Source organism: Salarias fasciatus, assembly GCF_902148845.1.
Source record: "Salarias fasciatus chromosome 7 unlocalized genomic scaffold, fSalaFa1.1 super_scaffold_4, whole genome shotgun sequence".
Classification (NCBI taxonomy): Eukaryota; Metazoa; Chordata; class Actinopteri; order Blenniiformes; family Blenniidae; genus Salarias; species Salarias fasciatus.
Genome location: NW_021941229.1, coordinates 15,300,709 through 15,328,640, shown reverse-complemented (window position 1 = coordinate 15,328,640; position 27,932 = coordinate 15,300,709). Strand labels below are relative to the sequence as shown.

The following is a 27,932-nucleotide window of genomic DNA, read 5'->3' as shown; positions in this document are numbered from 1 at the left end:
GGAAGAGGGAAAATTTGACCCTTTCGTGCAGGTTGAGGAACACGTTTGCATACTGTTCCTTCAGTGAAAAAGTGGGAAAGGTTGCATAATGAAATTGAACAGATGCAGGGTGAACAAAATGACTTTTCTAGATATCTAACAGTATACATGTAATTCCTTTTCTGTTCTTCAGGGAGACACACAACGAATACAGAATTGATATCATCATATCCAGTATAAATGATCACACATTAACAGAAGGACACAGGCCTGTCAAATTGTGTTTTTTTAAATTTGTTTAATTGTTTATCATTTAAGTCGCATACAGTATAATCTCTCATTGGTTTCTATGCTGCTAAGGTGTGTGGACTGATCATCTGCAGTTGTGTTGACCTTCTGATTGATTTATTGGTTGGAGGGTGAGCTGGTTGAACAAGATCAGTGCTACTGTCTGGATGAGCGGCCGTCAGATCTCTGAACCATGCGATGCTCTGCGAACCTGGAATAGGTTACAATAACAACTACAGTCATATACTGAATATTGATGCCTCGAGGGTATATTGGGCACACCAGGGCTTTTCAAACAGTTGATATGGAGACAGACTGCATAAATGGCCGAGGAAGACATCTAAATCAAAATCAAAAGTATTTCAATACAAATTTTGGACATTCAAACTTCAAAATCCAGTAAATATCAGTCAGTTGAAATAGGGGTCACCAGTTTCTGCCCTTCCAGCGCAACCGACAGTGCCACTCAAAGCATTTTCTGTAAAAAATAAACACAGTCTGAAGAATATTGCAGTTTTTAAATCAGTTCATAATTATGGATTAGGAAATAATCTCATAGAAAATGTTATGTATCTGATCTCCAGTCCAAAATGTCTTAAACCATATGCTAGATATGCTGAATCTGCCTTCTCTAGATCCTATTGTTTGTGTTTAATTGCAGGAGGTGTGCTTGTCCTCATCATAGTATATAAAAATAGGCTTTTTATTTTCAAAAGGTAGATACGGTTTATGGTTGTTGTTGTTGTTGTTGTTGTCGTTATTGTTGTTGTTCAGCATTTCTTGGTGCCCAGCTGGAATGACAGCAAGCATAAATAGCATATGAAAGAAGGACGGGAGGTGAGACACAGCGTGATGTGGGATAATTACTGAATTTATGATTACTCAGTACATTTCTATAAACTGCTACTGGTTTCTGTTGATGCTTTTATGTGGGGAAAAAAAAGGGGCTTTGAATTATGTCATTAACACTTAGCCACGACTTGAGGATTGACAATAATAAACCCATGCCCAAACATCTCAAATGTTCTTATTTTAATGAGCAACGCATCTTTATATCATATGTCAGTCAGCATTGAAGTGCATTGATTAAAAAGTAAGTGCAAGTACAGATTTTGATGCATTCATTTTGACTAGAGGAATAAATTATTTGCAACGTCGCCCCAAAAATAGTCATTCTACAGGGGCACTCTGCAAAAAAGAAAACCGCTATAGTTGATGCTGTTTCTAACCTAAAAGATATATGCTTTTTTTTCCTCATTTCAAGCTTTTTAAGTTATCTCTGAGTGACAGTGTGTAGGAGCGATTTTGAACTGCCTTCTGCTCTCAGTTCACTCCAGTCCTTAAAACGCAGCACTGTTCCTCACTGTCACTGACATGCTTCCTGGCTGATTTTCTCAGTGGTTTCTCAGTTTGCTTTGAGGAACACAGCAACAGAACCGAGCCGGCAAGAAGCGCAACGTCTGTGAGAAGCACTATTTTAGTGCAATAGTTTCACACTTGGTAATCTTGCCATCTAAAACTGGCTACCTCTGCATAGAGATGGAGTAGAGTTCTCGTCATAGCCTCGTCGATAGGCCTTTTGTACTGAGGGAAGCGCCATTATTTGTGGTCATGTCACCAGGGCAAGGATAACAACATCTTCTGAGGTAATAAAAAACAAATAACAGCATGAAGTTATCCATTAAAATGCATTGTCCCCAGTGTCTTGGATTCTGTCATCAGAATTTGGATAATACTTATTGAAACCATAAGGCTTTACGATAAATGCAACTTGGCCATATGATGGCAAAAGTCTTCAGTGGAGGCAATCCCCTTGGACTCTAGCTGCTCTCGGAGGAGGTGGGCGGTGCTGTGGAGGACGACCTCCGTCGAGACACTGACTGTGAGCGCTCAGGGCTGTGTTTGTCGTAAGGCTGGAGCTGCACCTCCAGGAAGTCCCTGTGCTGCTGGCTGATGACCTGGCTGATGAGTCCAGGCAGAGCTTGCAAGTTGCTCAGTAGAGTCTCCAGCTTTGTCTCCAGCAGGGCAATCCTCTTCTCCATGTCCTCGCCTCTCTCGTTCAAGTCCGATATCATGTCATACATGATGTTCTGGGTCTGGAACAGGAGAGAGGGAAACGCGCTTAATGGGCATCGCTTTCCAAACTGGTGTCACCTTTACAAGGCATCCTGAGAGTGCTGGGTTTCTCCATAACCAAATAAAAAACACAAAGCAAATGAAAACAAGATTGCATTTTAAAATAGACACTTCATTGAACAGGAAATTGAAAGTGCTCAGTGTTCTCTCTGAGAAGAAGAGGAAAGGAAAAACAAGAAACCAAGAGATTCAGATTGACACTATTTCTCTTACTATAAACAAATATTTAAACTGAAACCCCCTACACAGCAAGTATCATCTTTTTTAAATCATCTATAGGTCTCAAGAACAGTTCACAATCATATTCACAATTCACAATCACTTCACAATTTTATCTTTTAATAAAAAACAAAACAAAACAAAACAATAAATAACAGGAAGGTTTTCAGGACAAATAGCACGTCTGCTGTGAGTTGGTTTGAAGTGGTGTTCAAGGTCTGAGGGGACTCGTTCGACCACACTCTGGAAGGTGTTTAAGTTTGTGTGTTTAAGTCTGCCGGCTCAGAAAAAAAGAGAAGGGGTTATGGTATGGGGTTATCATTTTAAACAGATTTGTTTTAACCTATGCGTAAATTTGTTAATCAGATATATAATGTACATATGTAATGGTGACAGAAAAAAAGAAACACATCAAATCATTTCTTAAACTTCAAATTCAGGGAATGTAAAATGTGAATGAGTCCATGGCAGCAGTCTTGGCGTTTGAGGAACTCCCCTACGAAGGAAAATACCTTCCATCATCTATCAAAAAAGGTCAGACCAGACAAACATTAGTTCAAGATTCTCTCTTTTTTTCTTTTCTTTTTTTTTTGTTTGAGCTTTAAATGCTAAGCTTCCATTGCAATCACAATCTCCATTAGAAACTGACCCACAAGGGCAAGTTTTATACCATTTACAGCAAGTCGTGCTTCCGGGCAGACTGGAGTATATTACTCAATGACCTTGACGAGACAGGAAAGGTGCCTGCTGACTTGGCGTGATGCTTTCCGCTCCTTTGATCCATCAGCCATCTGTTAGGAGTCTTTAAAAATACACCCTGGCTGCTGGTTTCAATAATCTCCGAAGTTCTTTCTTCCAGTGTGATCATCAACAAATATAGGTGTCATGGAGTGATCCTGCGAGAAGCTGACTTCTGGCGTATTATTCATTGAACAGTCTAATAACCCCTGGCAGCTCGCAGGCGATGGGATCCATCACTTACCTTGTCCTCTTCTTATCTGGGGCAGGAACTTTGGAATTGACTGTCTATGTGAATCCGTGAGAACTAAAGAAGCATCAGCTCTCCGCGGATGACTGAGCATAATAATAATGATATTAATCCATAATATCTTGAAATGTCATGGTTTTGCCGCTATTAAGAGCACCCGTGACTTGTAAGCAGTCACAAACGTAGATTCTAAGAAACTTAGGTGAGGGCCTCTTCTGTAAAAAGAGGAATCAGAGCAGTACATGTTGAATAGTGCTGCTCAAAAGAGCTCGAACCCATTAATTCGCGAGATATTATAAATAGAGGAGAGAACTGATGGAGCAAAGAATACAGGCGGTTATTATAGATCCACTTCAGCCATGAAATAAAACCTTAAAATGGTCCCATCAGCCTATTTCTGAACAAAATGATAAGAGAAGAAGAGAGAGAGGAAAGCAGCTGAAGATTGTTTCAAACTATAGCTTCAGTGAGCAATTTTGCAATTTGAGGACATGTAATTCAGCCTGAATGGTAAATGAGAGAAATGCTGTGGAGGAATAACGGCGTTCAGCAAATGCTTCACTGCTTTCACAAAGAAAGGGAGGAAACGTAACCTAAAAGAGAATACAGTGGCGATGATGAATTGAAGGGGATACAATGTGATCTGAGGAATTTCACAGAGCACTGCAGTGGCGATGCATCTTCCAAAGATATGTTCAGCTCTATTTAGCTCCCATCTTCCCACTGAGAGCGAGAAAAGACCGAATCCACAGTGCCCTCTGAAGGCAACAGAATGTTATAACAACAATTAAAACTCCAGCTGAGGCGTACTGGCCACCGGCCACCTTACCCAATGTCATATCCCAACTCTCGCTGCTGTTTTACACCACGGGGTGATTAGGCAATATTAACTAATTCCTTTCATGACATGCTGGAATGTATCCAGTGTGACTGTGGTGTACTTCTGAATGTCAAAGCGCTCTGCCTTTCTAGCTTCCCTCTCTCTGCCTTTATTTCTGGCTGAATCATCAGATCACAGTGTGTCTCCCTTCCCAGGTTGCTGTTTCTGCTGTGTCAGGCTGGCGCACTGCCTGGTCTTTCCCTAAGGTTTGTCGGCTTCTGTTTAGTGCATCTGGAGACAAACATCAGAGAATACAGCAAGTGAAAAACTGTACTGGGTCTTTGCATATGCAAACAGGGTTTCTTTGTTTCTTTCATTGAGTAATTTTCAGGAGATCATGTCCTGGGGGCGGTAATTTACGCTGCAAAATAAAGAGATGTTATTATTTAATACCCACACAATCTGACACGCAGTTTCAGTCTGAGTGCAGTTAACCAGAATCATCACCCAGATGTAAAGCCTGTCTGTTTATTTGACACCTGTAGACTTTGACGATATTAGAAAACACAACCAATTCAGCGGTGTGAACTCGCATGCATTGAATTCAGTCACACAGAGGAAAGGATTGTTATCCTAATGCACAAAGCAGCAGGAGACTGTTAGTCTATCTTACCTTAGCAAGGTCCACTAGTGAGTTTGCTTGGTCATTCAGCTTGCGTTGCTCCATTTTAACACTTCTCAATCTGAACACAAGACCATTCAGAACCCAATGAATTAACCGGCGATCAGAAGCGGTCATTCTCTTTCTGAGGTTGTGCACACACAGGGCATACACATGGAGAGCACTCCTAAGGACATGCACAGGATGTGTGTAGAGAAATGCGGGGGATTGCAGGAAGGGGAGGGGTTCACTCTGTTTGGTTGAGCTGCATGCAAGTGGAGAGGAGACCACAGGGGAAAATAGGAGAGCTGCCTCAGAGGAGCATGAGAGCAGCTCTGATTCCTGCTCAACCAATACTGAAGACAGGAGGACAACTCACATCAGAGTGCATACACGGTGCAGTCAGGGTTCACCGAGGCCTCTATCTACTCCACAAAGCAACGAAAGTGACTGGATGACTGCTTTTCTCTCTTATTATACATGATCTAATATTTAAAATGCCAAATATTATTAGGCTCCTATTTAATCTCTGCACAGCAGATACTTACATTTGCTTTTGTTTTCATTTCAAGACAGAAAAAAGGGAAAAATCTACATCTCTTCACAGTTTGACTTTTAATGCATTCATATCAAATTTTCATTCGTGCTAAAAAAATAAATAAATAACACTCTTTCATAGAGTTTCCCAACGGCATAACCCTCCTGTGACACTCGGCTTGTGAGATTTAATCTATAAATCCATTTTCGCTGCCCTGAAATTCCTCTCAATATCTGGAAAAAAAAATAGCTTACCTACTCCATGCAACATGCTTAAATAATTCACATCTCCTGTTTAATTAGGCTCCTAGAGCCTAGTTTCACTCCGCTTCTCAGGGAGCTCAAAAACAGCAACTGTGCAGGATTGTAGCGTGTCAACCACATGTGGTTTTGAGATATTAAAGAGGTTCTTCTGCCCTCCTGAAACACCACAGGCCCGTTAGATTCCAGATAACCCAATAAAGAAAGTAATATCACGGTGGTCAGTCTGGCACTGTTTCACACCGTGATAAAATAATACCATTGTCAATAATAATGATATTAATAAACCCATTATTCAAGTGAGAAATCGATGCCGTTTTAGTGAGGCAATCATTATGTGGTGTGCATGTCCAAAGTAAACGTCAGACATGATCCGTAAGGGGTTTGATGGGCCTTTGGGGATTTTCCTAATTAGTTCAGATGCACCAGTTTTTTGTGCAAAAACAGGATTAGGTGTCTGTTTCCTGAAGACAAGCAAATGTGGAAAAGCAAACCGTGACAGGTTAGACCGACAGAGGGTGCACTGTCACTTAACTAAACTACAAAGGAGGGACTGTAGTCTGGCAATTGAAGCTTGAAAAGCTTCCTACACAGCAGACTGTAGAGAATACGACGGGAAAACAGCATTTTTACCCTTCAAAACCAAACAAAGAAAGTAGGAAGTAGTCTCCTGAAAATGTGATAGATACTAGATTATCAATGTTAAATGGTTCTGGAGTTGATGTAAGACCTGTTAGATGCATTTCACAGTTGGATGACCAATAGTTGTTTTTTGTGGCAGCTCGAGGTCACGATGAGCCGACCACCTCATCCTGTCCTTTATATTCTGCGTGTCTTTCCTTTGAGTCAATCAGTCCTGGTGGGCTGCTCTCTTTCTGAATGGGCAATGTGAATCTGCTTGTTATTCATCAGGGGAAAACAGCTACGCTAAGCTTTTCAAAAGCCCACTAAATCTGTAAGGGCAATCTCTGTTAGTGCAGCTCAATGTTTTTTTTTTTTTTTTAAACATCTTTTCAGCATACTTTCTTTTTTGTGACCTCCGTTCACCTCATCGTGGACCGAAATGCAAATGCGTCTCTTCTATAATGGACGGCATGAACATTTTGCAGCGGCCTGACTTTTTTTTCCTTCTTCTTTTTTTAACTCCTCTGTCCCTGCTGACAGCATTACACTGTCGGTCACAGTCGCAGCCTCTCCAGCCTGAGCGGAATTGCTCTGAGGCTTTACCGTGACCTTCGGCTCAGGTCACTTTCCTGCTTCTCCAACTCACTGATCTCTGAGCTAACAAGCACTCAGCGTTGTGCCTCCTGCTATGATTCCCACTTGGACCTTGTGTAAAGGAAAGGGACAGCATTCCCAGAGGGGACAGTCTTATAGCTCCGAGACACTCGATTTCACAGCCACCGTGGACTGTAAGACATTCGGCCGCACGTGTGCGACACCATAGCTGCGGCGCGGTACATTGTACCGTCTGACCTTTGCGGCGTTTGAGTTACATCTGCCGCCAACTCTCCTATTTCTTCCTGCATGACAGCTGCATGTCCTTGCCCGTACGCTGTTTCGCCAGGCGTGGTCGTACCGAATCTCTGCTACTGTGTCATCCAACAGGGAAATGGAGGAAATGTGGCTGCAAATGTCAAACAGGCGTAACAATGGTTCCACTCGCCGAAAGATGACCCTGAGCCCCGGTCTGTACATGAGCATGACAGCTCGGTTGCCTTTTGGAGGTAATATAACACATTGTGCAACTTGCAGGTCCGTCTTCTGTAGAGCTCTAGTTGTCATCCTTCGGTATGTGAAAACACAGTTGATTGGAGTTTAATCAGTGGCTTTCTGATTAAAGATCAAAGTCTCATCACATCCATGCAGAAATGGAAAGAAAAACACCCTCCATCACTGATAACTGAAATTCACTTAATATGCATCTGTGGGTGTGGAAACGGTGTGCAGCAGAAGTCTGTTGAGTGTCTGCAGTGGTAATTTGAAAACTTGAACACTGGATGAGAAATGTAGACACTAATAATGACATGCCTCTCATTGGAACTAATAGAAACCTTTGTGGCTGCTTGAAATAAATGACGACATCATGTCGCGTCAAGCAGTTGGATGCAACGTTTTCGAGGCATGAATTTCACTTATCAAATGAGGGAGTGTAATTTTTTTTTTTTTTTTTTTTTTTTTTAGTAACATTATCGGGTTCAAGGACAAGCTCTCGTTAGCATGCACACGACAGGTCTGCATCTACGTGTGAGGCGAAGACTTACTTTCGAGCTCTATTGCATTGTGTTGACACAAACAGGAAAAAAAAAAAAAAAGGAAACATGAAGTAGACAAATGAATTATTACAGCATCAGATCAACATATTCAGATGGTGAAATCTGTTTGCTCCAGTCTGGCTGCTGTAACCCTCATCTTTACACTGTCGCCTCACCTCTGAGGAGCAGCAATCATCTCTCACTTATTTTGCGCTGGAACTGGCGTTTCTTAGAGGACTTTTTGTTTTGTTTTGTTCTCCAGTGGCTGCAGCTGTGCTCGTGCTCTAAATCTAATCCTCCCCCCCTTTTTTTTTCTTTTTTTTCGCCTGGTCCTAATCCCAGTTATCAGTTAACGCGGCAAATAAAAACAACCTCTCCATTAAAGTGAGCAAACACTCAGCGACACGGACAGTGCCTCAAAGCGTCCGTGGCTCCATTTAGCAAGGGTTTACACTTCTCATTCTTTACTGTGACTGATGAGGACCGCGAGCTCCGTCTCGCGGCTTTTACAGGAGGGAGCAAACATGATAACATCTGATTTGATGTTTACTGCCAGCCACTTGACAGGTCAAGGACACCTGTCGGCCATTTACCGCCCTCCGCTTGTCCTATTCTGCTTTAATCTCAATCCAGAGATTGTTCATCACACCTGGCATATATAGGTTGCGGGCAAGACCCGAAACTCTCCCCACAGGGCTGTGAGCACTCTATCTCGCAAAGGCAGCGAAATCTTTGCATCATGAAGGTGTGACGGGAGGATGCTGGGACCATGCTGAGCAGCCGGTGTCACACAGAGCTGGACGTGACTTTCTTCCACTGAATCAGGCTCTTCATAGATTTAGCCTCAGCCTCAGAGCCATATGTTGTTCTCAAGAGTCGAAGGCGGACGTAAGACATTGTCATCACTGCTGCAAACCACCCAAACGTAACAGCAACGGCCAAATGGGTTGCAAGGGCAAGAAAATGCAAATAAACAGCACAAATCGGGATGCAGGTTGCAGCAGCAGCAGCAGCGGCAGGAGACAGCTTCTCTGTATTTTGTTTTTTCCTTTTTTTTGCAATTTAACTTTCTAATGTCATTAAAACATAAAGATAAGATTCATGAGTAAATCAAAGTTTCACATGAGAGACCACACAGACCCATATACTGACAGAAAACCACATAAAGAAAAAAAGACGTTTTAGTTGAGCACAAAGCAACACACTGAAAATATACTGTGCGTTTACTGGTATATTTTAATAAAGGAGGTGCTGATAGCCAGTTAATAAAAGAAGCCACAGAGTCGATGTGCTGGTAAGCACTGTAGATGGAGGAAAAACAACAGTGAGGTGAGGCTAAAATCAATACTGTTTTGGAGTGAGATAGCACTTTGGGGTCCTTGGGGACCCACTAAAAGACTAGCTGACAGGTAAGTGACTGACCAGCCGCTAGAGAAGTAGAAACCCAAATGTGTCGGCCCTGAGGTCAGCCTGACGCCTGTCTCACAGCAAAAACAAACACGCAAGAGCCGACCTGACAGCGAGAAGTGAGCGAGAGCGAAATCAATATTACACTGCTGTGAATTCTGTAACTCCAGAATATTTCAAGGTGCAATTGAGTTTTACACAGTTAAACAAAGCCTCTTTTAAACAGACCAACGCATACCTTCATAAATGCTTTAAATCAGCCTCCCGTGTGTCAGTAATGTTAACATAAATCCAGTTTCCATGCATATTTCACTTGAACAATTCATCATCACATCTGGAAAGTTTGTCACGTCGGCTGAAACATGGCAATCAAAGTCACCGTGTTTCGATAATATGAGAACATTATTTTGCTACAGGTGTCAAACAATTCAGATTTCAGGTTTGTGTTGCACCGATGATTGAAAGGAAAGGGCTGCTGGATAAAGATCAGTGTTAGACCAACAGAAGCTGACAGGTCAGGGTTAAGATGGCGGCACCTACTGATGAATGGCTTGGAGGAACTTTCTCTGGTGCTTCCTGACTCTAGCGTGGTCCATCTTCCTCACTAGTTTGGTGTTCTTGTAGATGAGCCACGTCTCCCTGAGAACATTCGCAGCTGTGTTTTTCACCTAAAAAGCGAAACGCAAACAATTTATTAGCTCGCCAACAAATTAGAGGTAATTAAAACAACGTTTCTCATACAACGCCAAAATGTTACGTACTCTTTTTGTTAGCTGGGTGTCCATCATAAAATTGTGGACATGTTTTTCAGCTTTGGTTAATTCCAGTTTCTTTGCCACCACAGCGACCACCAAGGCAGTGCAGCCGGCTCCCTGAGAGGCAACGAGAAGAGACACACACACACCATGTGGGTTTTTTCATCCACGTTTTCTCCCCAGCCCTTCTCTTCACTCATGAATTATTAGCAATGTATAAGGTGAGAGAGGCTGATGCTCAAATCAGTGAAATATTTGTTTCTTTATAATATCAGCATGATAGATCTTTAAAGTCCTGTCATGGTCCTTTAAGTCACATTTTTTTTCTTGATCATCTTTATCTACACTGGTGCTGCAGTCAGTGGGCAATGTGACGCTCAGGACAGCTGACACTGTGAATTTTCTCCATTCACTAAATGGTATTTTTAAATTTATAACTATAATATATCACCGTGATTGGAAAATGTGATTGAAGTTATGTGGAATTTGAATAACGTTTCTGCAATAAACAGGACTATTTGTTGACAAAGATATAGGAGGAAGAAATAAATCTAAAAGAGCTGTACAACAGTGGGTTTCAGCGTGAGGCAGCTGCCTCCTCTTGAGGGCCCCAGAGAGCTTCAGAGGCCCAGCAGGAAAAATCCAGTGGTCAGGGGGATGCCTTTTTCAATCCTGACTTTTCCATCTCATTTTGAGAGTAATTCACAATAAAATAAAATTAAAAAAAAGTATTCTAAAAATATTAATTATTATTACAAAACATAATTTTAGTTAAATAATTAATTGTTTGTGCAATGGAATTACGTTCAACCACACTGTGTCAGCTTGGCAAAGCATTACACAGCGTGATTTTTGGAGTTTTGATGGAAGCCCGATGTTTTTAAAGCTCAGTAAAACGGGGTTCATCCTCTCACACTGAAATCCTCTGGTTCATACAGTAACAGTCCCACCAATGTTCTGTTTTCAACTCACCATGATGCCAGTCAGGAGACAGACTCCCTTCCCACAGTATGTGTGTGGAACCATGTCCCCATATCCAATGGTTAGAAATGTGATTGAGATCAACCACATGGCTCCAAGGAAGTTGCTGGTTATGTCCTGGTTGTCATGGTATCTGCAATAAATAATTAAATATGACAGATTGACCAGTTTTCAGTATACCTACAGCAGCTGACATTACGGCTTGATTTAAAAAAAGAAGGTGTGTTTTACAAAATGTTGATCGTGTGTACAAGCTTTTAATCTTCTCTGAGTAAAATCCTTCTGTCTTGATACCAGGACTCAAACTGCGCTACAATGTGTGTACACTATCTATTTTTATGCCTTATCTATGTTTAATGCGAAGCAGCACGGCATAGCGTGAGAAACTGATCCAGGCACCTCTCGCAAGCTCTCACTGTCCACGCAGCGATGATCCATAGCGAGATGGTGAAGACCAGCAGCACAGTGCCGGGACAGATGGTCATGAGGGTCTTCATCACAAAGCGCGTGTTGAAGTTAATCTTGTTGAGTGCACCGATACTGCGGGACGAGGCATCCGTGAAGAGCTTGCTGTGCAGCAGCATGACACGAGCAATGAGGTACAGCCGCAGGAACATGGGGATGGACAGGATGATGTCCACGTCCGCATCCGTCTTGGATGGCACATAGGAGTAGGCCAAACGCGCTGTCCAGGTGAAGGTGTAGTTCCCCGGGATGGGGTGTATGGCGCACACCAGGATCTCCAGGCAGATGAAGAAGATGCGCTCGTATGTCATGGCTATCCTCCAGTCGTCGGCTGCGTTGTCCACCATAAATAACTGCAAGGAGAGGGCAGCGTGAGGCCAGCGGAGGGTGAACGACATCTAACATTTTCATCATGTTGACACAGCAAGCAGCAGGAAATCATTAAACCCATTAAAAAATAAGCCGGCAAATTATTGAATCGCTTCTTGTGAGTCACGTTTTTAAAAGAGCTGCAGCACAAGAGGTTCAGACCGAGACAACAAAGAATAACTTTCACATCGTGTGCAGGGAGCTTCAATCTGTCAAGGTCAGAAATGCCCCTCAGATATAAACAGCACAATCTGATGCAGGCTGAAATGTCACATCTTTGTTTTTCTGAATGCATTTTCCAAACGATTGATTGATTTTCTATGATTTTGTGTTTGTTCCAACTAGTTGGTTGTAATTTTGACCATATTATAAGAACACCTACGGATAGATTGTTACTAATCTTATATGTTCTGTATTTTTCAAAGTAAACAGTGTCCTGTCTGGTGTGTAATGGCTGTTGTGAAGATAGAAGAAGACACTAAATTAAGAATAAATGTTATTTGTTGCTGTCTCTTTAATTTAACCAGTGGGTATGTTTTAGAGCAGCAGTAGTACTGAAAAAAGAAAGAAAGAAAGCTGAAACGCTTTGCAATTCCATCTGCTTTACTTTGTCATACATCATCTCAACTCGATATTTTGGAGTTTTTATATTTTTTAGCAAGACATTTTGAGGCCATCTTGTGATCCGTTGACTCTGAGGATTAACAGTGATGGATATTTTTGATGTTTTTGACATAATAATTTCTGTGGATTATATTTACAAGGCTCCTTCCAGTAACAAAGAAACATTTTATTTTTTTTTTAATAATGTGATCTGTGGATGATGTAAATGTTTTTTTAAGGTGAAATTCTGCCACAAACCTCCCCCCTGCATCCTCTGTTTCTCTCCATTTTCGGTCTTCTTTATCCGGTTCAGATAAAATGTGTTACATTAGCAGCGTGCAGTAAGCAATTTCTACTTCAAAGCATTATACTGATGAGAACATCTGCCACCCCCACATTAGCATTAGGTTCTGATCGCCTGGCCACCCTGGCCAGAAGGTAGGCCGTTTCACTCGGGGACCTTGCAGCCAGTGAATTTCAGCGCCTCTCATCACTCTTCCCCAGCCTGTCTGCCGTCATATAAAGCAGCGTGCTCACATGGTCACTCCTGCTGCCGCTCCTGCCTCTTGTTCACCCTCTCTCCCCCTCTTCATCACTTTCAATCCAATCTGCGGCTATCTTCAGTCAGAAGATTCACTGCGCAGTGTGTTCACCCCGAACTAATGGGCCGAGGCCGTGACTGCCGTCACCAGCTCGCTCGCAGAGATCCCCGATCGTGCCTACAGCAGCAGATAGACTATCTGAATCCCGCCCCTCTCTGCCGCCGTTGGTTGCAAATTAAACGCTATCAGATCATCTTAACTTTCCCTGTATTAGTTAAATAATTCTTTCCCTCTGACGCGCCACGCTGACATTCCTCCGCAGCTGCCGCTGCTCCATCCACTCAATCACATCAAGGTCCTCTTCCTCCCCGAGCCGTCACAAATGGCAGAAGATATTTCACAAAATGTTGCTGTCAGCAAATACGAGTGAGGTTTCCTGGCGGCTGTTTATGCCGTGAGAGCAGACGCCTTACTGAAGGTGGGGGATAAAAAGAAAAGACAAGAAAAACTGCACCATTACATTTTGTCGGGAACCTCCCTAATGTGCTTGGTAATGAATTATGGGATGTCCGGCGACTCCTCAGGATTTAAAATGAAGAATTATTCAGATACCCTGTACAATATTTTTGCCCGCAGCTCAACAATGCGGTTCATTTTTCACCTCTGCTCATCATCAAAATTACTGCAGGAGGTTATTAAAGAAGGAGGTTCTTTTGTTGCGAACGGCGCCTGCTGGCAGGATTTTTAGTTTAAAAGTCAGCTTATCATACCTATTTTAGCTTTTTCTTCTTTGGCTTCCAGTGAACTTTTAATTGATTTACAGGTTTTATTGGTAACTTTTGAGGCCTGTCCTGGATTTAGAGCTAAGTGCCTGTCAGATCTTCTGACCCTTTATGTTCCTGGTCAAACCCTAAAGTCTCAGACCAAGGCTCTGTCCAGAATCCAGCAATCTAGGCAGCGGATTAAGGGAGATTGGACTTTATCTGTTATTACCAACACTCTTTTAAACAACGTCCCTGAGGGGATCAGAGTGGCGAGCTCCTCATCTGCTCTTAAATCACTCCTGCAAACATATTTGCATGGCTGTATCTCAGTAAAGCCGATGGTCTGAACGGTGTCACACACATTTTAAAAGGCTGTTTTACATATTAGCCCCGAATGCTTTTCAAATTTACATATTTTAACTTGAAGAGAGCGACAGTGAACCACTTCTCACCGAGCTTGAGCTCAATTGTGTTTCTTCTCACCTTTTGAATGCGGAACTTTCTAATGTTTTTCACATGATAAGATGTTATTATAAACAATCCATTTGGGGAGAAAGCATCACATTTGTTCTTCTAATTAGACCATTATAACTTTAAATATCTGGTTAATCTTCATGGATGTCTGCAACTGTTGATTGGTTGCACCTTAGGGCTTTTAGAATTCAAACATAATTCATCTTCATTGCAGTTGTGATATATTATATACAGAATATAGAAAGAATATTGAAGAGAAATGAAAAACAAAATAAAAATCCTGCTAAACACCCCGATATTTTTCTCCTTCAGCTGAATCTCTCTGACGTCTCTCATGTGAGACCTACCAAAATCTCTTCCAGAAGCACTGATCTAAAGTGAGCTTTATGCAATGTGATGATGAATATTGAGCTCAGTTAAGTCCAGTTAATTTCCGTAAAGCCTCTCTGTTCTCTAATTTCAGTAGATGTCTTATATATCTTTCATAACAGCAGTTTTATGACTGATGAATAAAATGTTCGTAATGCTCAGCACACACTGGAGGGACACATCACGACTCGGCATCGTGCCAGCTACTCTCAATTTAGCATAATTTGGAAATCCTCATTATAGAAGTTAAAAAAAAAAAAAAAATCGTCCCACTCATGGAGAGCTAATGGGATCAGTGACCTAGATTGTAAATTCACCCTGATTCATGAAATGGAATCGCTCAAAAAGTCATATTTCTTGTATTGAAAATAAAGCTCCCAGTCAATGGGTTTAACTCAAGGACAAAAAAAGGCACACAAGAAAAAAAAAAAAAAAAAAGCAATCAATAACACCGCGCGCTGCCGCTTCTCTCACAGACATACATGAATGCTCCACATGCTGGACGCTGACAGCTCCGAGGGCCGCCGCTTCACTCTAACACACAAACTTCTCTGAGCACTGTGTTCTTATTATAGCCTCCGAGCCACTTACGAGCCAAACAGCTACTGTACAAGATATTTCATCTGTCAACAAATTGGCACATCACGAAAAAAAGAAAAACCCAGCAGATGCTACAACGAACACATGTTCCTGAACAAATGCTACAACTACCTCCTTTATATTTATTTAAAAGCCACAATCAAAGCCCGCCTCCCCCCCCCCCTCCCTCAAAGATTAAAAACAACAAATGAATTAAACTTTCAGAGGCAGTTGTTCATATCAAATGAGCGACACCGAGCTCCTTTAACAAACTGACATCTGTCAGAGAAGTGTGTAACTCTAACCACAGCTCGCCCTGTCCGGCTTTCCAGCGGAGTGTAATGTAGACACGGAAACACAAGCTGTGACTTCGCTCTGCTACGGTTTTGTTACTTACAGAATTAGAGCTCGGAAAGCAGCTAAATCTATTGTTTGCACACAGCGTGAGCCGCGTTTTATTTTACGTTTCAAGCAACAAACCGGCCCTGTCAAAAGCAGTTACAAAGTTTGTTACCTCAAAACAATGTGATTAAACATTTAAAAGCAGGTTGCATAAGGAAAGCCTACTTGGTGAGTAAAAGCAATTATGGTAATGGATGACCTGAAATACAATCCTCAAGGGCCCTTTACCTCAGAGCATGAAATATTCCATGCAAGCAGCAGAACAAGCAGTTATGACAAAGACGTGGAAGAAGCAACATCTGCAGTGGAAAAACACACTGAACCGAGAAAACACCACGCTGCGACGACACCCAGCAGAATAAAGAGAAGCCAGTGAGCCAGGGAAGTATTCAATTGATTACAGGAAGATAACAAATTAATGCCTATGAATAAATAACATGAAATGATCTTATTCACTGTTGCGAGGACGCTCACAAAGACTGGACAACGCTCCGACGTGTGAGGACTGGCATCTGAAACAGCAGGAACCAACTAGGAAGGCATTCAAAGTGACCAAAAAAAAAAAAAAATCTAATTTGTGCCGGTCAGATTGAGTTAAAGTGACCTGTTGCCTTATTGATTTTTGATAGATAAAGGAATCTGCATAAATCAATATACTATGAGAACAGAAAGAATAATTAAATTAATTTATTTTGCCTAATTCATCTTTTCTTAACCACAACACACAGATCAGGACTCCAGAACTCGTTCCTGTCCGTAAGATAAGAACGTCCAGCTGAACGTGGTGCCTTCCTGTATCCATTTCAAAGTAAAACCCTATATTTTAAATGAAAAGCCGTCTACTGTTTCATGCTCTGCCATATGTTGGGTTAGCCTTTCCTTTTTCTCTGTCCGCTTGGTCCAGGTGGCCTGAACATCGAGGGCAGAGCGAAACTCGGTGCTGATCGCCCCGTGACAGACGGGGGCAGGAAGGTGGGGTTTGGGGCGACTCCAACCTGCAGGGAACCGCATGATTACGATTGGCAGGTGAACAGCCAGCTGTTAGCGAGGCGTTCAATATCCAGCCTCCTGTATGAGCCCCGCTCTCTGCGAGCACCGAAAGTGACGGCGGCAGCACTCTGGCGCACTGCAGCTCTTTTTGGTTAAACAGCGTTTTGCAGTTTAGCATGTGAGGGGCATGCTTTGAGTCACACCAACTCAGACGTGTCTACCATAGTGGCACGCGGGCCAAATGCGTCCCCATTCTTTACTCATTTGAGCTCGGTATCAATAAAATCCCTCCGAGTAACACAGTTATGTCTGTGCTTGGCAGAGGATGCCCATCAGAAAACGAAGCAGAATCAGAATACTATTTTTAGAAGGCCTCTGAGTTTGAGAACCGCACCGGGGATGCTGAAATATTTGGAAGGAGAGGAGGGCCAACTCACCCCGCGAGGAGGAGGAGCAGCAGTATTGCCAAGCACAAAACGCCGGGCAACATCAAATCCATCAGTGAACTTGGCAAACTCCCCCTCATCCACAGATCTGTCCTTCATAAGTGCATCAAAACACTTTAAAAGAAGAAGAAAGTGCAACTCAAAGACACGGATGAGGACTTGGAACGGCCGCGTTAGATAATGTAAACTTTCGGACGGAAATCTGGTCATGAAAAGCGGAGGTCACTAATAGGTTGGCACTTTGCGAGTGTGCCATCCTTAATGAAAAGACAAGGAAGCTTTTGTTCTGCAAGCTAATTTCCAACAATGAATAAATCATCTGCTTTACAGTTAATGGGCGGATTGTGATCATACTGAGCATGTTTTAACCAGATGTCAATCGAAATTGTTACAAATTACTCTAATACAGTTTATTTCAAGGTCAAATAATATAAAATGGTAATTACAATTAGAGACGTAGGTTCCAATTTTTAAAAAATCAGTTAGCTACCATAACTTGAATAAATCTTTGCGATAGATGTGCTCATTCACAAATCGCACGTGCTGTTGTGAGGATGTGATTTTTGTGGCCCTCACTGTGATCAGAGCTGCTGATCTCTGTCCGGACTGTTGGAATGATGAGACCAGTCGAGGGCAGCAGAGCCTCAGAGTTACTGAAAGTACCAGGACAGCTCAGATATGAGCCCTACGTGTTGCTGTGCCATTTTATTCACTAATAGAAGAGTGGCACTTTTTTTTAATCGTTGTATATCCATACTGTGATAAGCACTTTACAGAAACTACACAAATTTGACACAAACTGACTGCTTTCCTGTTGTAACCTGAGTCAACCCGCTCAGTGAAAAGAGTTGATTTAACAGCCGTTTCTGTTTTGTATAAACAACGCTGTGACTAACGTTATGTATTACTCTAATGCCGCTACTTTTAGCAGTGATACTCTAATTGATCCCCATGATGAAATGAAATGTAAATTGATACAGTGATACAATGCTGTCTTATCTTGTGTGGGGTCGCTGCTGCGCGATTTCAGAGTCCCTCAACCGCAAACGCTGTTAATCTGCAGCCAAAGGAACAATCATTAGCTAACGCCCTTAACAACCCTCTGTTGCTTTCAAATTACAGCAAAGGTATTTGTTCTGTTCACTGCTTTTTTAATCATTATTCTGTCATCAAAGTGTGAAACTTCATGTTCCTGTGAAGACACGCTCTTGCTATTGGGAACTTGACCAATGATTGATCATGTCACGTTAGTCAGCCTGGCGCCTCCACAAGCTTCACTAACCAGAGGTAAAGATAATGAGTTAAAAAGTAAACAGCTCCACTCATTTTGTTCCATCGACGCTGCATTCCACTTCACACCTGGCTTTTGACATTTTAAATAAGACAGCCAATTAAAGAAAGATAACATAAGATAAGACTTTATCCATCCTACATGGGCGAATTCAATCACAGCAGCTCTGTGCTACATAAACAGTTCAAATACTTCGAATGGGACAGTGGCTCACAAGTAGCACACATACGCACGCACGTGGAAGTGTAGGTGAAATGCACGCACAGTAATAGCAGGAGTGATGTTTACAGTATTTTCAGTTTTCAGCAAAGCCAGGACAGTCGTACTGACAGTTATATTCAGTTGCTGCCGTGAAACAGTTTCGCAGCAGCGGGCGAATGACCTCCGGCCACGGGGATGAACAAACTGAATTTTGGGTAGAGCTATGCGACACACACTCTCATTCTATATGAATTCTTCTGTAAGGGGTCAGTTTATATCCAAAATAGATGGGATGTCCTGATATATTTTGTAGTCTGCCTTCACTCAAACACCATGAAGGTAAATGGAAAGTAACTGTTGGAATTCAAAGTGTCAGCTTAGGCAAACATTAACCGCTACGCTGTATGCTGTATGCTCTGTGACGGTTGTCTTTTTGTGAAGTGTTGGACGCTGCTGTGCAGCAGGAACTGTCATCGTGTTAGAAGAGCTTTGGCTAACGAGAACATCATTAATTTTGAAGGAGGCCTGAAAACAAAGTTAAGATGTTGACCAGACGATGCAAATGTTTTTTTTTTTTCCCCAAAATGGAATGAAAAATCAAGTGAGCCTAACCAAACCATCTAATCCTCAACGAGTATTAAATTCTACAATGATAAAATGACCACAATTTGCTGTATTTTCCAAAGCTTAAAAAAAAAAAAAATCCTCTAATGTACTTTGAAGTGGCGCTAGTTGAGAGTTCTTTTTTTTTTTAATGCAGATTTTAAATGTGGATTTCACATGTTCTTTCTGTGCACTGTGGATTTCTCCCACAGTCTAACGACATGCTTGTTAGGGTCATCCAAAGCTCCTGCAGGTGTGAAAATGTGTGTGGTTGTCATTGTGTTCGCGCTGTGATGGACTGGAGACATGTCCAGGAAGTAACCCTTCACCTACATTGGCTCCAGCCCACAGCGCCGCCATGACTTAACAGCTCTCTGTGATTTTTACGGACCTGCACATCTTTGTCTTTCTCGGCTTGACTCCTTATCTTAACTTGCAAACAGCTGTTTTGGAGATTCAAAGAAGCGCTGCAAATGTCCCTCTTTTGTCTTCTCTTCTTTTCTGCGCAGTGGCACTAAAGTGCAGGAGCTCACCCGTAATAACCTCCTGCTTTGCTCAACAGAGCTCACAGAACAAACAATCAACGCGACGACTGTTTCTGAGGACAAATCCGGGCGTCACGTTTCACTCCCGTCTCTCTCTCTCTCTCGGGACTCAACTTGTTTTCTGATGAACTCAAAATACGGTCTAATCACTAAGAGTGCATGCCCTATACTCTCATCATGGGATTTCGCATTAATGTCAGGCTGGGAGACGGTGCAGCGGAGGTTTGGGATCCTTCCCCCGCTTCAACGCAGCGCCGTCTCCGAGGAGCTCACCTGCCGACGTTAGCTGGGTTGGTTACTGGTTTCACTACTCCCAATATAACTAATGGAGTGCAGCTCAATATTTAATCTGTGTAATGTGGAGATGGGAACATATATCTTGTCACTGAGAATGAAATCGCTCAATCTCATTAGTGAATTAGGTTGAGGGGTTCAGTCCAATTACACATTAATGCAATGCTTTATTTATGATATCAAAGTGAGCCACTAAGAGGCCACTTTGCGGAGTAAATCTGAAGCAGTGGCAGATTCAGTTTGCTTTTGTTTCCGAGATTAAGTCTCACATTTCCATATGCAATTCTTCTATTCCAGCAAAGTGAACGATCTCGGAGCCAAAGTAAAAGCCTGTATAAATCTTCATTCTCTAAAACGCTGTGGCTGCAGCCAAGGCTCGACAAATTAATAATCTAAAATCCTCTGCATGTTGAAAGTGACACGAAGGGTACAATTTGGGTAAATACCATAAATAAATTATCTGTGGGATTCTCACCCCTTTGGGAGGCTGGGTATCTTCTGCCCTTGAAAGCCTGTATGTTCAGTGAAAACAGCGAGGTCACCAGCCAGTGGTGGTTATTTGACTCCGGTCTGGAGTCTCAGGTAGAGGACAGATTTCACTGTGAGAAATGCAGAGTGTCTCCTGCAGTTACACCAGATCTCGGACACATACGCAGCAGCAGCAGCGCCCAGGAGTGAGCTGACAGGCACGGCCAAGCCAGGCTTTGGCAGGATTCGCTGGCACAGTTTGGACGGTGTGTTGTTATTTTATCTTTTCTGCAGATTGTAAAATGTAACATTATGTGACTGTGAAGCATCGGCGCTGGCTTCGATCTAAACACACACACACATCAAAGACACAAGAGTCCCCAAAGCGCTTCGCGTTAGTTTAAGAAAACTCAGCAGATCCGTCATCAGAAGGTACAGTGACACAGCAATGGCCTGAACACAAAGCCCCCCAGCAACAAGCCTTTGATGTGACAAGAAGAGAGAAAACTTTGAAAATGTCACTTTGTGCCTGCTTGGAAGAAAAAGAGAGAGAGAGAGAGAGAGAGAGAGACCAAACTCATCAACCACCACAGCAGACCGATCGAGAAGAGGCTCCCAGCTTGTACTTCATACCAGCCTGTGACAATGACAAATCAAAGTTAGCAAAAGCCACAGATGCTAACCTCTCCATTTAAACTCATGCTGTACTGCAGGATGCTGCCTGCCAACACAACAAACCCCCATAAACTTAAAAGTCTAAAAATGGCTTCTGTGGATCGCCAGCTGTCAGCAACAGACATCAATGGAACAAACTCTGAACTATTCAAAGGAAAATGCAAAATGCTTCATGAGCCCAGAAAGAGGAATAAACTTTACACTTCCTGTCCGACACTGGGACGAATCCAGCCACACTGAACATAACAGGGACACAATATCCCTCCCCATTAATGCACTGCAGCTCCGTAGGTCACCCATCAGTGCTAGTACAGCACCGCATACGCATCCCAAAACAACTGAAATGACAGCTGTTGTCCAACTCCTATCCTGTCCGACCTGACCTTTGGAGTTTCCCAGGCATACAGCGGAGAAAAACTTGAATTATTAAAAAAGAAAAAGAAGCAAAAGCAGAAAGCTGATTTATATAAAATCAGAGGGCATTTACTGAGTTTGACAAGTAATGGAAATGGTGGGGAAATGTTTCATCATCCTGAACTGTGCTTCTACATCTGACAGGCATCTGTGAGTACACATGAATGTGCATGCATAATCTATTTCACTGCAGGAGCAAAATTTCCCACAAAGTGCACTTTAGAAATAGCAGTTCATGTTGCAACACTGCCAAGTGAGTTGGACTCTCAGAGACTCACTCAATGGAAATTAAGTAAAGATCAACAGCGAGCAAGTCGCAGTGTTGTATAGAGCTGCAGGAGAAGTGGATTCAAATGGCCAAGCGGGGGTTCAGGTGGGGTGACGCTGTGTTTGGAAGCCATAATCTAAAGTGACAAGTATCTAAACTTCAATGCAGCACATATTTAAAGTATATTTCCTTCGTCAGACTTTGTATTTCATGACCTTTAGCTTCCACTCGGCAACATTTCAGATGAAAATATTTCACCTTTTACTTCACTGTGCTGGTTTTTATCTGATTTGATAAGATGGTGCAAGGCAAGTTTATTTCTAGAGCAGCATTTGGACATTGAAAAAGTTGAAAACTTTTATAACTCCGTAATATAGTTTAGACTTTTAGCCTAAACTTATATTTACATCAAAAAACTTTAGATTTCTTTAACAGCTATGTACGTCTTCACTATCATTTCTTCCATAACCAAAACTTGCATTCGTTTCTCTAAATCAGCTGATCTAGATTGTTGGTCATATTTCTCTGAGAGATTTTCACAATGGATAATATGTTACTACTCAATAATATAGTCACATATTAATGTCTTTATGTAATGAGAAGATTTAGAAAATGCTTCCTGTAGCACTGCCAAATTTACACATCAGTGCCTTTGAAGTAATTAAAGGGAGCACACAACACCAGCAGGGAATACAGCTGTTTAGTGCCCTCGGTGATTCAGAAGAATCTTTTCTTTGAAATGACCCCTGTGATCTTTGCAGCTCAGTTTATAAGACATCACATTATCGTTGATAAAATGATGCACATGGAGTCGAATGAAACGTGTGTGAGTCACAGAACATCTCATCCACAGCTGAGCGAGAAACGTGGCTTCATCAACCCTTTGATGACTGGAAAATTTTTTACTCGCGTTAATATCAAAATCCAAACGGTTTTCAGTGTTCAGAGTTGCTGCCTTTTTCTTCGTTCTGTCATTGTGAATAAATGTTTTTAAAGTTTTTAAACTGTTCATCAGTCTCATCCCAGATGAAGAGAAGTTATGATTAACTTCACTCGAACAGAGTATAGAGGTAAAAATGAATAATTGTAAACAACGTGCTCCACATCAATAATGCTACCTGCAAGTTAATTACATCATTTCCATCTCACTTTTTAAAAGTTTAACTCCGAGCACTAAACAAGAAAAATGCTCTACTTTTTTAATTATGACCAAGTCGCTTGACATTATAGAAGCTAAATTATGAAACCATAAGGAAAATACTTGAAGCGTATCGTTTAGAAACTGTCTGTTTGAGGATATTCTCAAAAGGACCTGCATATTAGGTTTGCATTTCACTAGGATAAGTGGTTTGCTCATGCACCTGACATAGCTCCTTACCACTGACAAAAAAGTGAATTGTAAGTCTGATTTAAGACTCCTGGATTAATTTAATACTCTGTCATATTTTAATTTCAGAGGGCTTAATGCTAGATTCCAGTCCATTTAACTCAATCAACCTTTAAGTTTTACACAATTGAGGCTGGATTGTGTTTTTTATCAAATGTTTCCAGCCAAACAGTTTGTTAAAGTGTTGCATTGAGTGACATGAAACAGGAGCGGAGAGGAAATGAGAGGGAAAGACACATTTCAGCAGTTCTCTGTGTGCATGTGTGTGTCATTAGCAAGATGGATTTCGACTGAATTCCTCTGTGTGTGTGTGTGTAACGTGTCTACGTGCAAACTGGGGGTCTGCAAGTACAGTGTGTGTGTGTGTGTCTGCACCAGTGCATATGTCAGTCTGCAGGAACCCAGTAATGACAGATTAACAACAACGGGCACAAAAGACCCCGAGGCGGGGAAGGAAAAGAGCAGCTGGTGTGGAGGAAGTTGACGTTAAAAACACTGAATTGGGTTCAAATAGTCAGACAGAGTCGGTCCCGGGAAACGGCTGATAGTCACTTCCGAAAAGCACTTGATGAATTTGATGACAGACCGTATAATCAACTTATATATTTCGGGGGAAGGTTTCCTGAGTAAGACTGCAGTGACATTAGAATGTTTGTGATTCATAGTGCTCCAGCTTCCACTTCAATTATTGTGGCTATGTGCTGAGAAGTGAATTGCAGTAATCAGCTCAGAGGCAAACAATTGCCTTAATAAAGTTTTCTAGGTCAGCAAAGGAGGAAACGTCTTTATCGTGAAGAGAGCGCTACCTAGGGTGGAAAATGTTTGGCACATTGACGTGACTGTCAGAGGAGACTGGATCAAAGAGGCTCGAACAGCCTTCCTGTGGGGTAAATGTTCAGCTCCTGACAATTAAAGGGATTGAAAGAGGAGCTTTTCACCCAGAGCTACATTTTCAGCTTGGTTATAACGAAGAAAGAAAAGGCACTTGAGAGCAAATATTTAATTTGCCAAACCTTCTTAAAACATGTTAAATTCAGGTTTCATATCCATATTTTCTGCATCATAACTGTAGGGATGTATTTTCCACTGTAATCAAACAAGGTAGAACAATGCAGTTCTTATGCAAACTGATTTATGGGAGCAGGGACAACAAGCATGCAGCCAAGGCAGGACTGATAAAGCTCAATATCAGAATGCTTGCTGAAAGTAGAAACCAGCTAAACAATGTGCCTTTGTATCACATCTAAACTGCTATAATAATCTGGATCAGTACAAGCAAAAGGTGAGGAAACTCTGTCCGTGAAAGTAGTAATTTGCACAGCATTTGAGTGAAATGTGCACACACTGGAGGAGGAAAGAATGAATTTGATACTCTACTGCAAACTTACAGTATGCATTCTAATTTATAAACAGCTACTGGGTTCTGTCTGCAGGGAAAATGAAAAAGCCTCTGTTGTGCATTGAAATATGGTAATGATGCCTGTGCTTCTCTATCATGCTTTATAAAGAAAGGTTTACAATGCAAGATCTGAAGAGGGGGGTGACACATTTTACTGTTGGGTTATTTCAATGACTGATACTCCCACAGGACTTGTAAGTCCTAAATATACCAACAGAGCTGATGAACATTCTGCAGTTAATGCAAGTTTCCTATGCTAATGATAAGAAATGGATGTTCAATCCTATTCTTTAGGTTTCACAAAAATCTATTCTACATGTTAAATCTGAGACCTAATTAAGTAAAGCCATTACTGCAGATAAAGCTGGTTGAGCTTGCAAAATTTAGATAAAGCCATTCTGAAAATCACTATCTTGTGTAAAACAAAGTAAATCCATTATCATGATTAAATATCCTGTCAATTAAGATTTCAGAAAATGCTTGAGTTGTGTTTCTTTCAAGTGGGGTTCTATTTTTACCTTTCAAGTTGACTTCATTAAAAGCAGAAAGTACCGTAATGCCTCTGATTCATGGAGCATCTTTGGCAACATGCATCCAGCAGAAAGTGGCACCGTTAATTTAGTGGCTGCTTAACAAAGACACGAGTGCTGAAGTGCAGGAAGAACTGTAAGTAATGCAATAATGCTTCAAGGCCAGGTCATAAAGCTGCAGTGTTGGAACATCTCAGGACAGGTTGACAATCAGTCATCTCCTGACACCTGAGAGGAAGTTCCTAAATCTTATCGAAATGTGCCACTGATGAGCAGAGTGGCTCCAGTAGATGACAATCAGTCTACAAGTGCAAAAATACTTTACTGTTGAGCATTTGTGGAGCTGAGCAGACTTTTTGGTTTTTAGATGTGGCCTGTCAAGTTGTTCAAAGCCTGTGTTTTTAAATGTTAATGCTGAATTATACATGATGAAAAAATCCCTTTAGGCAGAGGTGGATTTTCACTAAGTCAATAAATATCACATGTAATCCCACTGTAAATACTACAAACCCCATCATAAAACATCAAGTGTATGCTCACAGCTTCACCATTAAACTAAACATTTACTGAACATGATCAATCTTGCTGGCATTATTGCCAGACAGTTCCCTGTGGTGAAAATCAACAGTTAAAAAAAAAGAAGGAAAGTGGTCCAACATTACCTGTATCTCTCTTGCATGGTATATGATAATCAGCCCCAGGAGAATGATTGTAGAAAGGCTTATCAGGCATTTTAGAGCTAATGAGTACAGGGATTCCTGCAAAAGAGCAACAACACTAAAGCCAAGAAGGACACAGCACCAAGGCATCAAAACACATTCTTACATGACATACTATGTCTGTGCCAGATAAGAAAACAGTAATCATTCAGGTTGATCAGGTGCACTGCAACATATTCTGACAATGCAGTTTCCTCTAGTATTATTGGGGCTCCCCTTCATGGTTGGACAGCGGTGGGCCTTTTGGCCTGCATGTGGACGGGACACGGCACGGTGAGCCCGGACCCGTTCTGCTCCAAGTCGCTGTTTTTCATTCATACTCTTCACAGAAGTTGTTAAATAAAATAAATAAATAAATAAATAAATAAAAAGACACGCATGGCCAGTGTCAGTCTCGTGTCAACGAATTCGCTCTGAGTGTGGATGTGGGTGATGCTGCAAGACGAGCACTTTGGGAGTAAATACGCACCTTTCCGTAGGCTCCCCACGAGAGTTCAGTCTCTATAACCATAACAACGATCCCAAACATCCCAAAGATTAAAGCATAGTCGCTGAGCCGCTTCCTTTTCTCAAACAAGGCCCTCCTGTGTCCCAGCTTTTCCCCAATGTTCTGGTTCTTCTTTTTCCCCGATTTGCCGCCGCTGTGGCTGCAGCCTCCCCCTCCGTCTCCCGATGCGTAAGGCATCAGGGTGGTGGAATTATTCTCCGGCTTGGATACTAAAGTGTCCGACGCATCTGCGGCTGAGATGGGCTGCAAAGGCTGGGACTCGGAATCAAACTCGTGTATGTTTCTACGGGACGAGCTCAAGTTGCTCAGCGGCCGCATCACGCCGCCGTTGTATCTGCAGCTGCTCATGGCTATTTCATTGTAGGAGTTACTGTCTTTGTGGCTGCTGCCCAGGCTGCCCCGCTGCCGATCGCGGCACTGCTGCTGCTGATGGTGAGGATGATGATGTCTGGAGGAACTACCATGACTAGAGGGTGTGAACTCGCAGACGCTGTACTGGCAGCCTTGCCTCGAAGACGTTTCCGAAGGTGTCCTTAAAGTTCCCACAGTGGTCGGCGACGTCCCGCGAAAGACGAGGCTTTTTCTGGCATCACCGGTGCAGGTATTGCAGGTGCAGCGCTGGTCGTGCTGCTGGCCGCGCCGATCCTCCCGCCCGCAGTAGTGCTGATACTTACAGTGCTGGAACTGCTGCTCTGGAAAGAAATCGCTCTGCAGCTGTAACGGAGTTCCCATGTCAGTGCTGCCGTTTAAAGCAGCAGCGGCCAGGTACCACAGAGCCCCCGACAAAGGGCGTTCTGGTCCTGACGGCAGGACAGAGCCGCTGCGTGAATAGATCCATTTCGGCTCCGGTAGATTGTGAGAGGAGCCTCCGATTGGGCAGGGGGGAACCAAAACAACTGGCTCGACGTCATGAAAAGGTTGCAACCGTGGGACGCAAACCCCGGTCTCATCTGAACAATTAACCGATGTTAATATAATTAAGTGCCGCTTTGCAAATCCACCTGTGCGTTCGCACAATTACAAAACTTTCCCCTTAAAAGTCCAGCCAGAGAAACAGAAAAGATGTGCTCCTCTTCACTCAGTGTTACTTCATCAATGCACATCAGCTTTGTGAGATACTGCCTCTGCACACACCAGCCGTCGAACAGCTCTATTCATAAATCCCTTGCTGAATTCTCATTTATTGACTTCATAGGAAACACGTATCTCGCTGTCAGTGCTGATTTACACGCAACTGATTTCATTCAGCCTCACTGGCTGCTGACCGTGTGACCATGCAGGACTGTAGCACCTTTATGTCCAGGGCCTGTGTCTGCAGCCGCAGATTGATGTGAGAGCTG

General features: G+C 42.4%; 1 protein-coding gene across 2 annotated transcripts; it reads right to left on the bottom strand.

The window, feature by feature from the left end:
- Positions 1-296: 296 nt before the first annotated feature.
- kcnn2 (potassium calcium-activated channel subfamily N member 2) lies at positions 297-27,397 on the bottom strand. Of its 2 annotated transcripts, XM_030084601.1 has the most exons (9): positions 26,554-27,397; positions 26,028-26,123; positions 11,687-12,105; positions 11,279-11,420; positions 10,313-10,423; positions 10,092-10,219; positions 8,154-8,162; positions 5,104-5,173; positions 297-2,363 (listed from the first exon to the last, which is right to left on the bottom strand). In XM_030084601.1, the coding sequence occupies exons 1-9, from the start codon at positions 27,322-27,324 to the stop codon at positions 2,088-2,090; spliced, it is 2,022 nt and encodes a 673-aa protein (XP_029940461.1). In that variant the 5' UTR covers positions 27,325-27,397; the 3' UTR covers positions 297-2,087. The 2 variants fall into 2 exon arrangements, with proteins under 2 accessions (XP_029940461.1, XP_029940462.1); XM_030084602.1 differs by lacking the exons at positions 5,104-5,173; positions 8,154-8,162 and having other exon boundaries at positions 2,243-2,363.
- Positions 27,398-27,932: the final 535 nt, after the last annotated feature.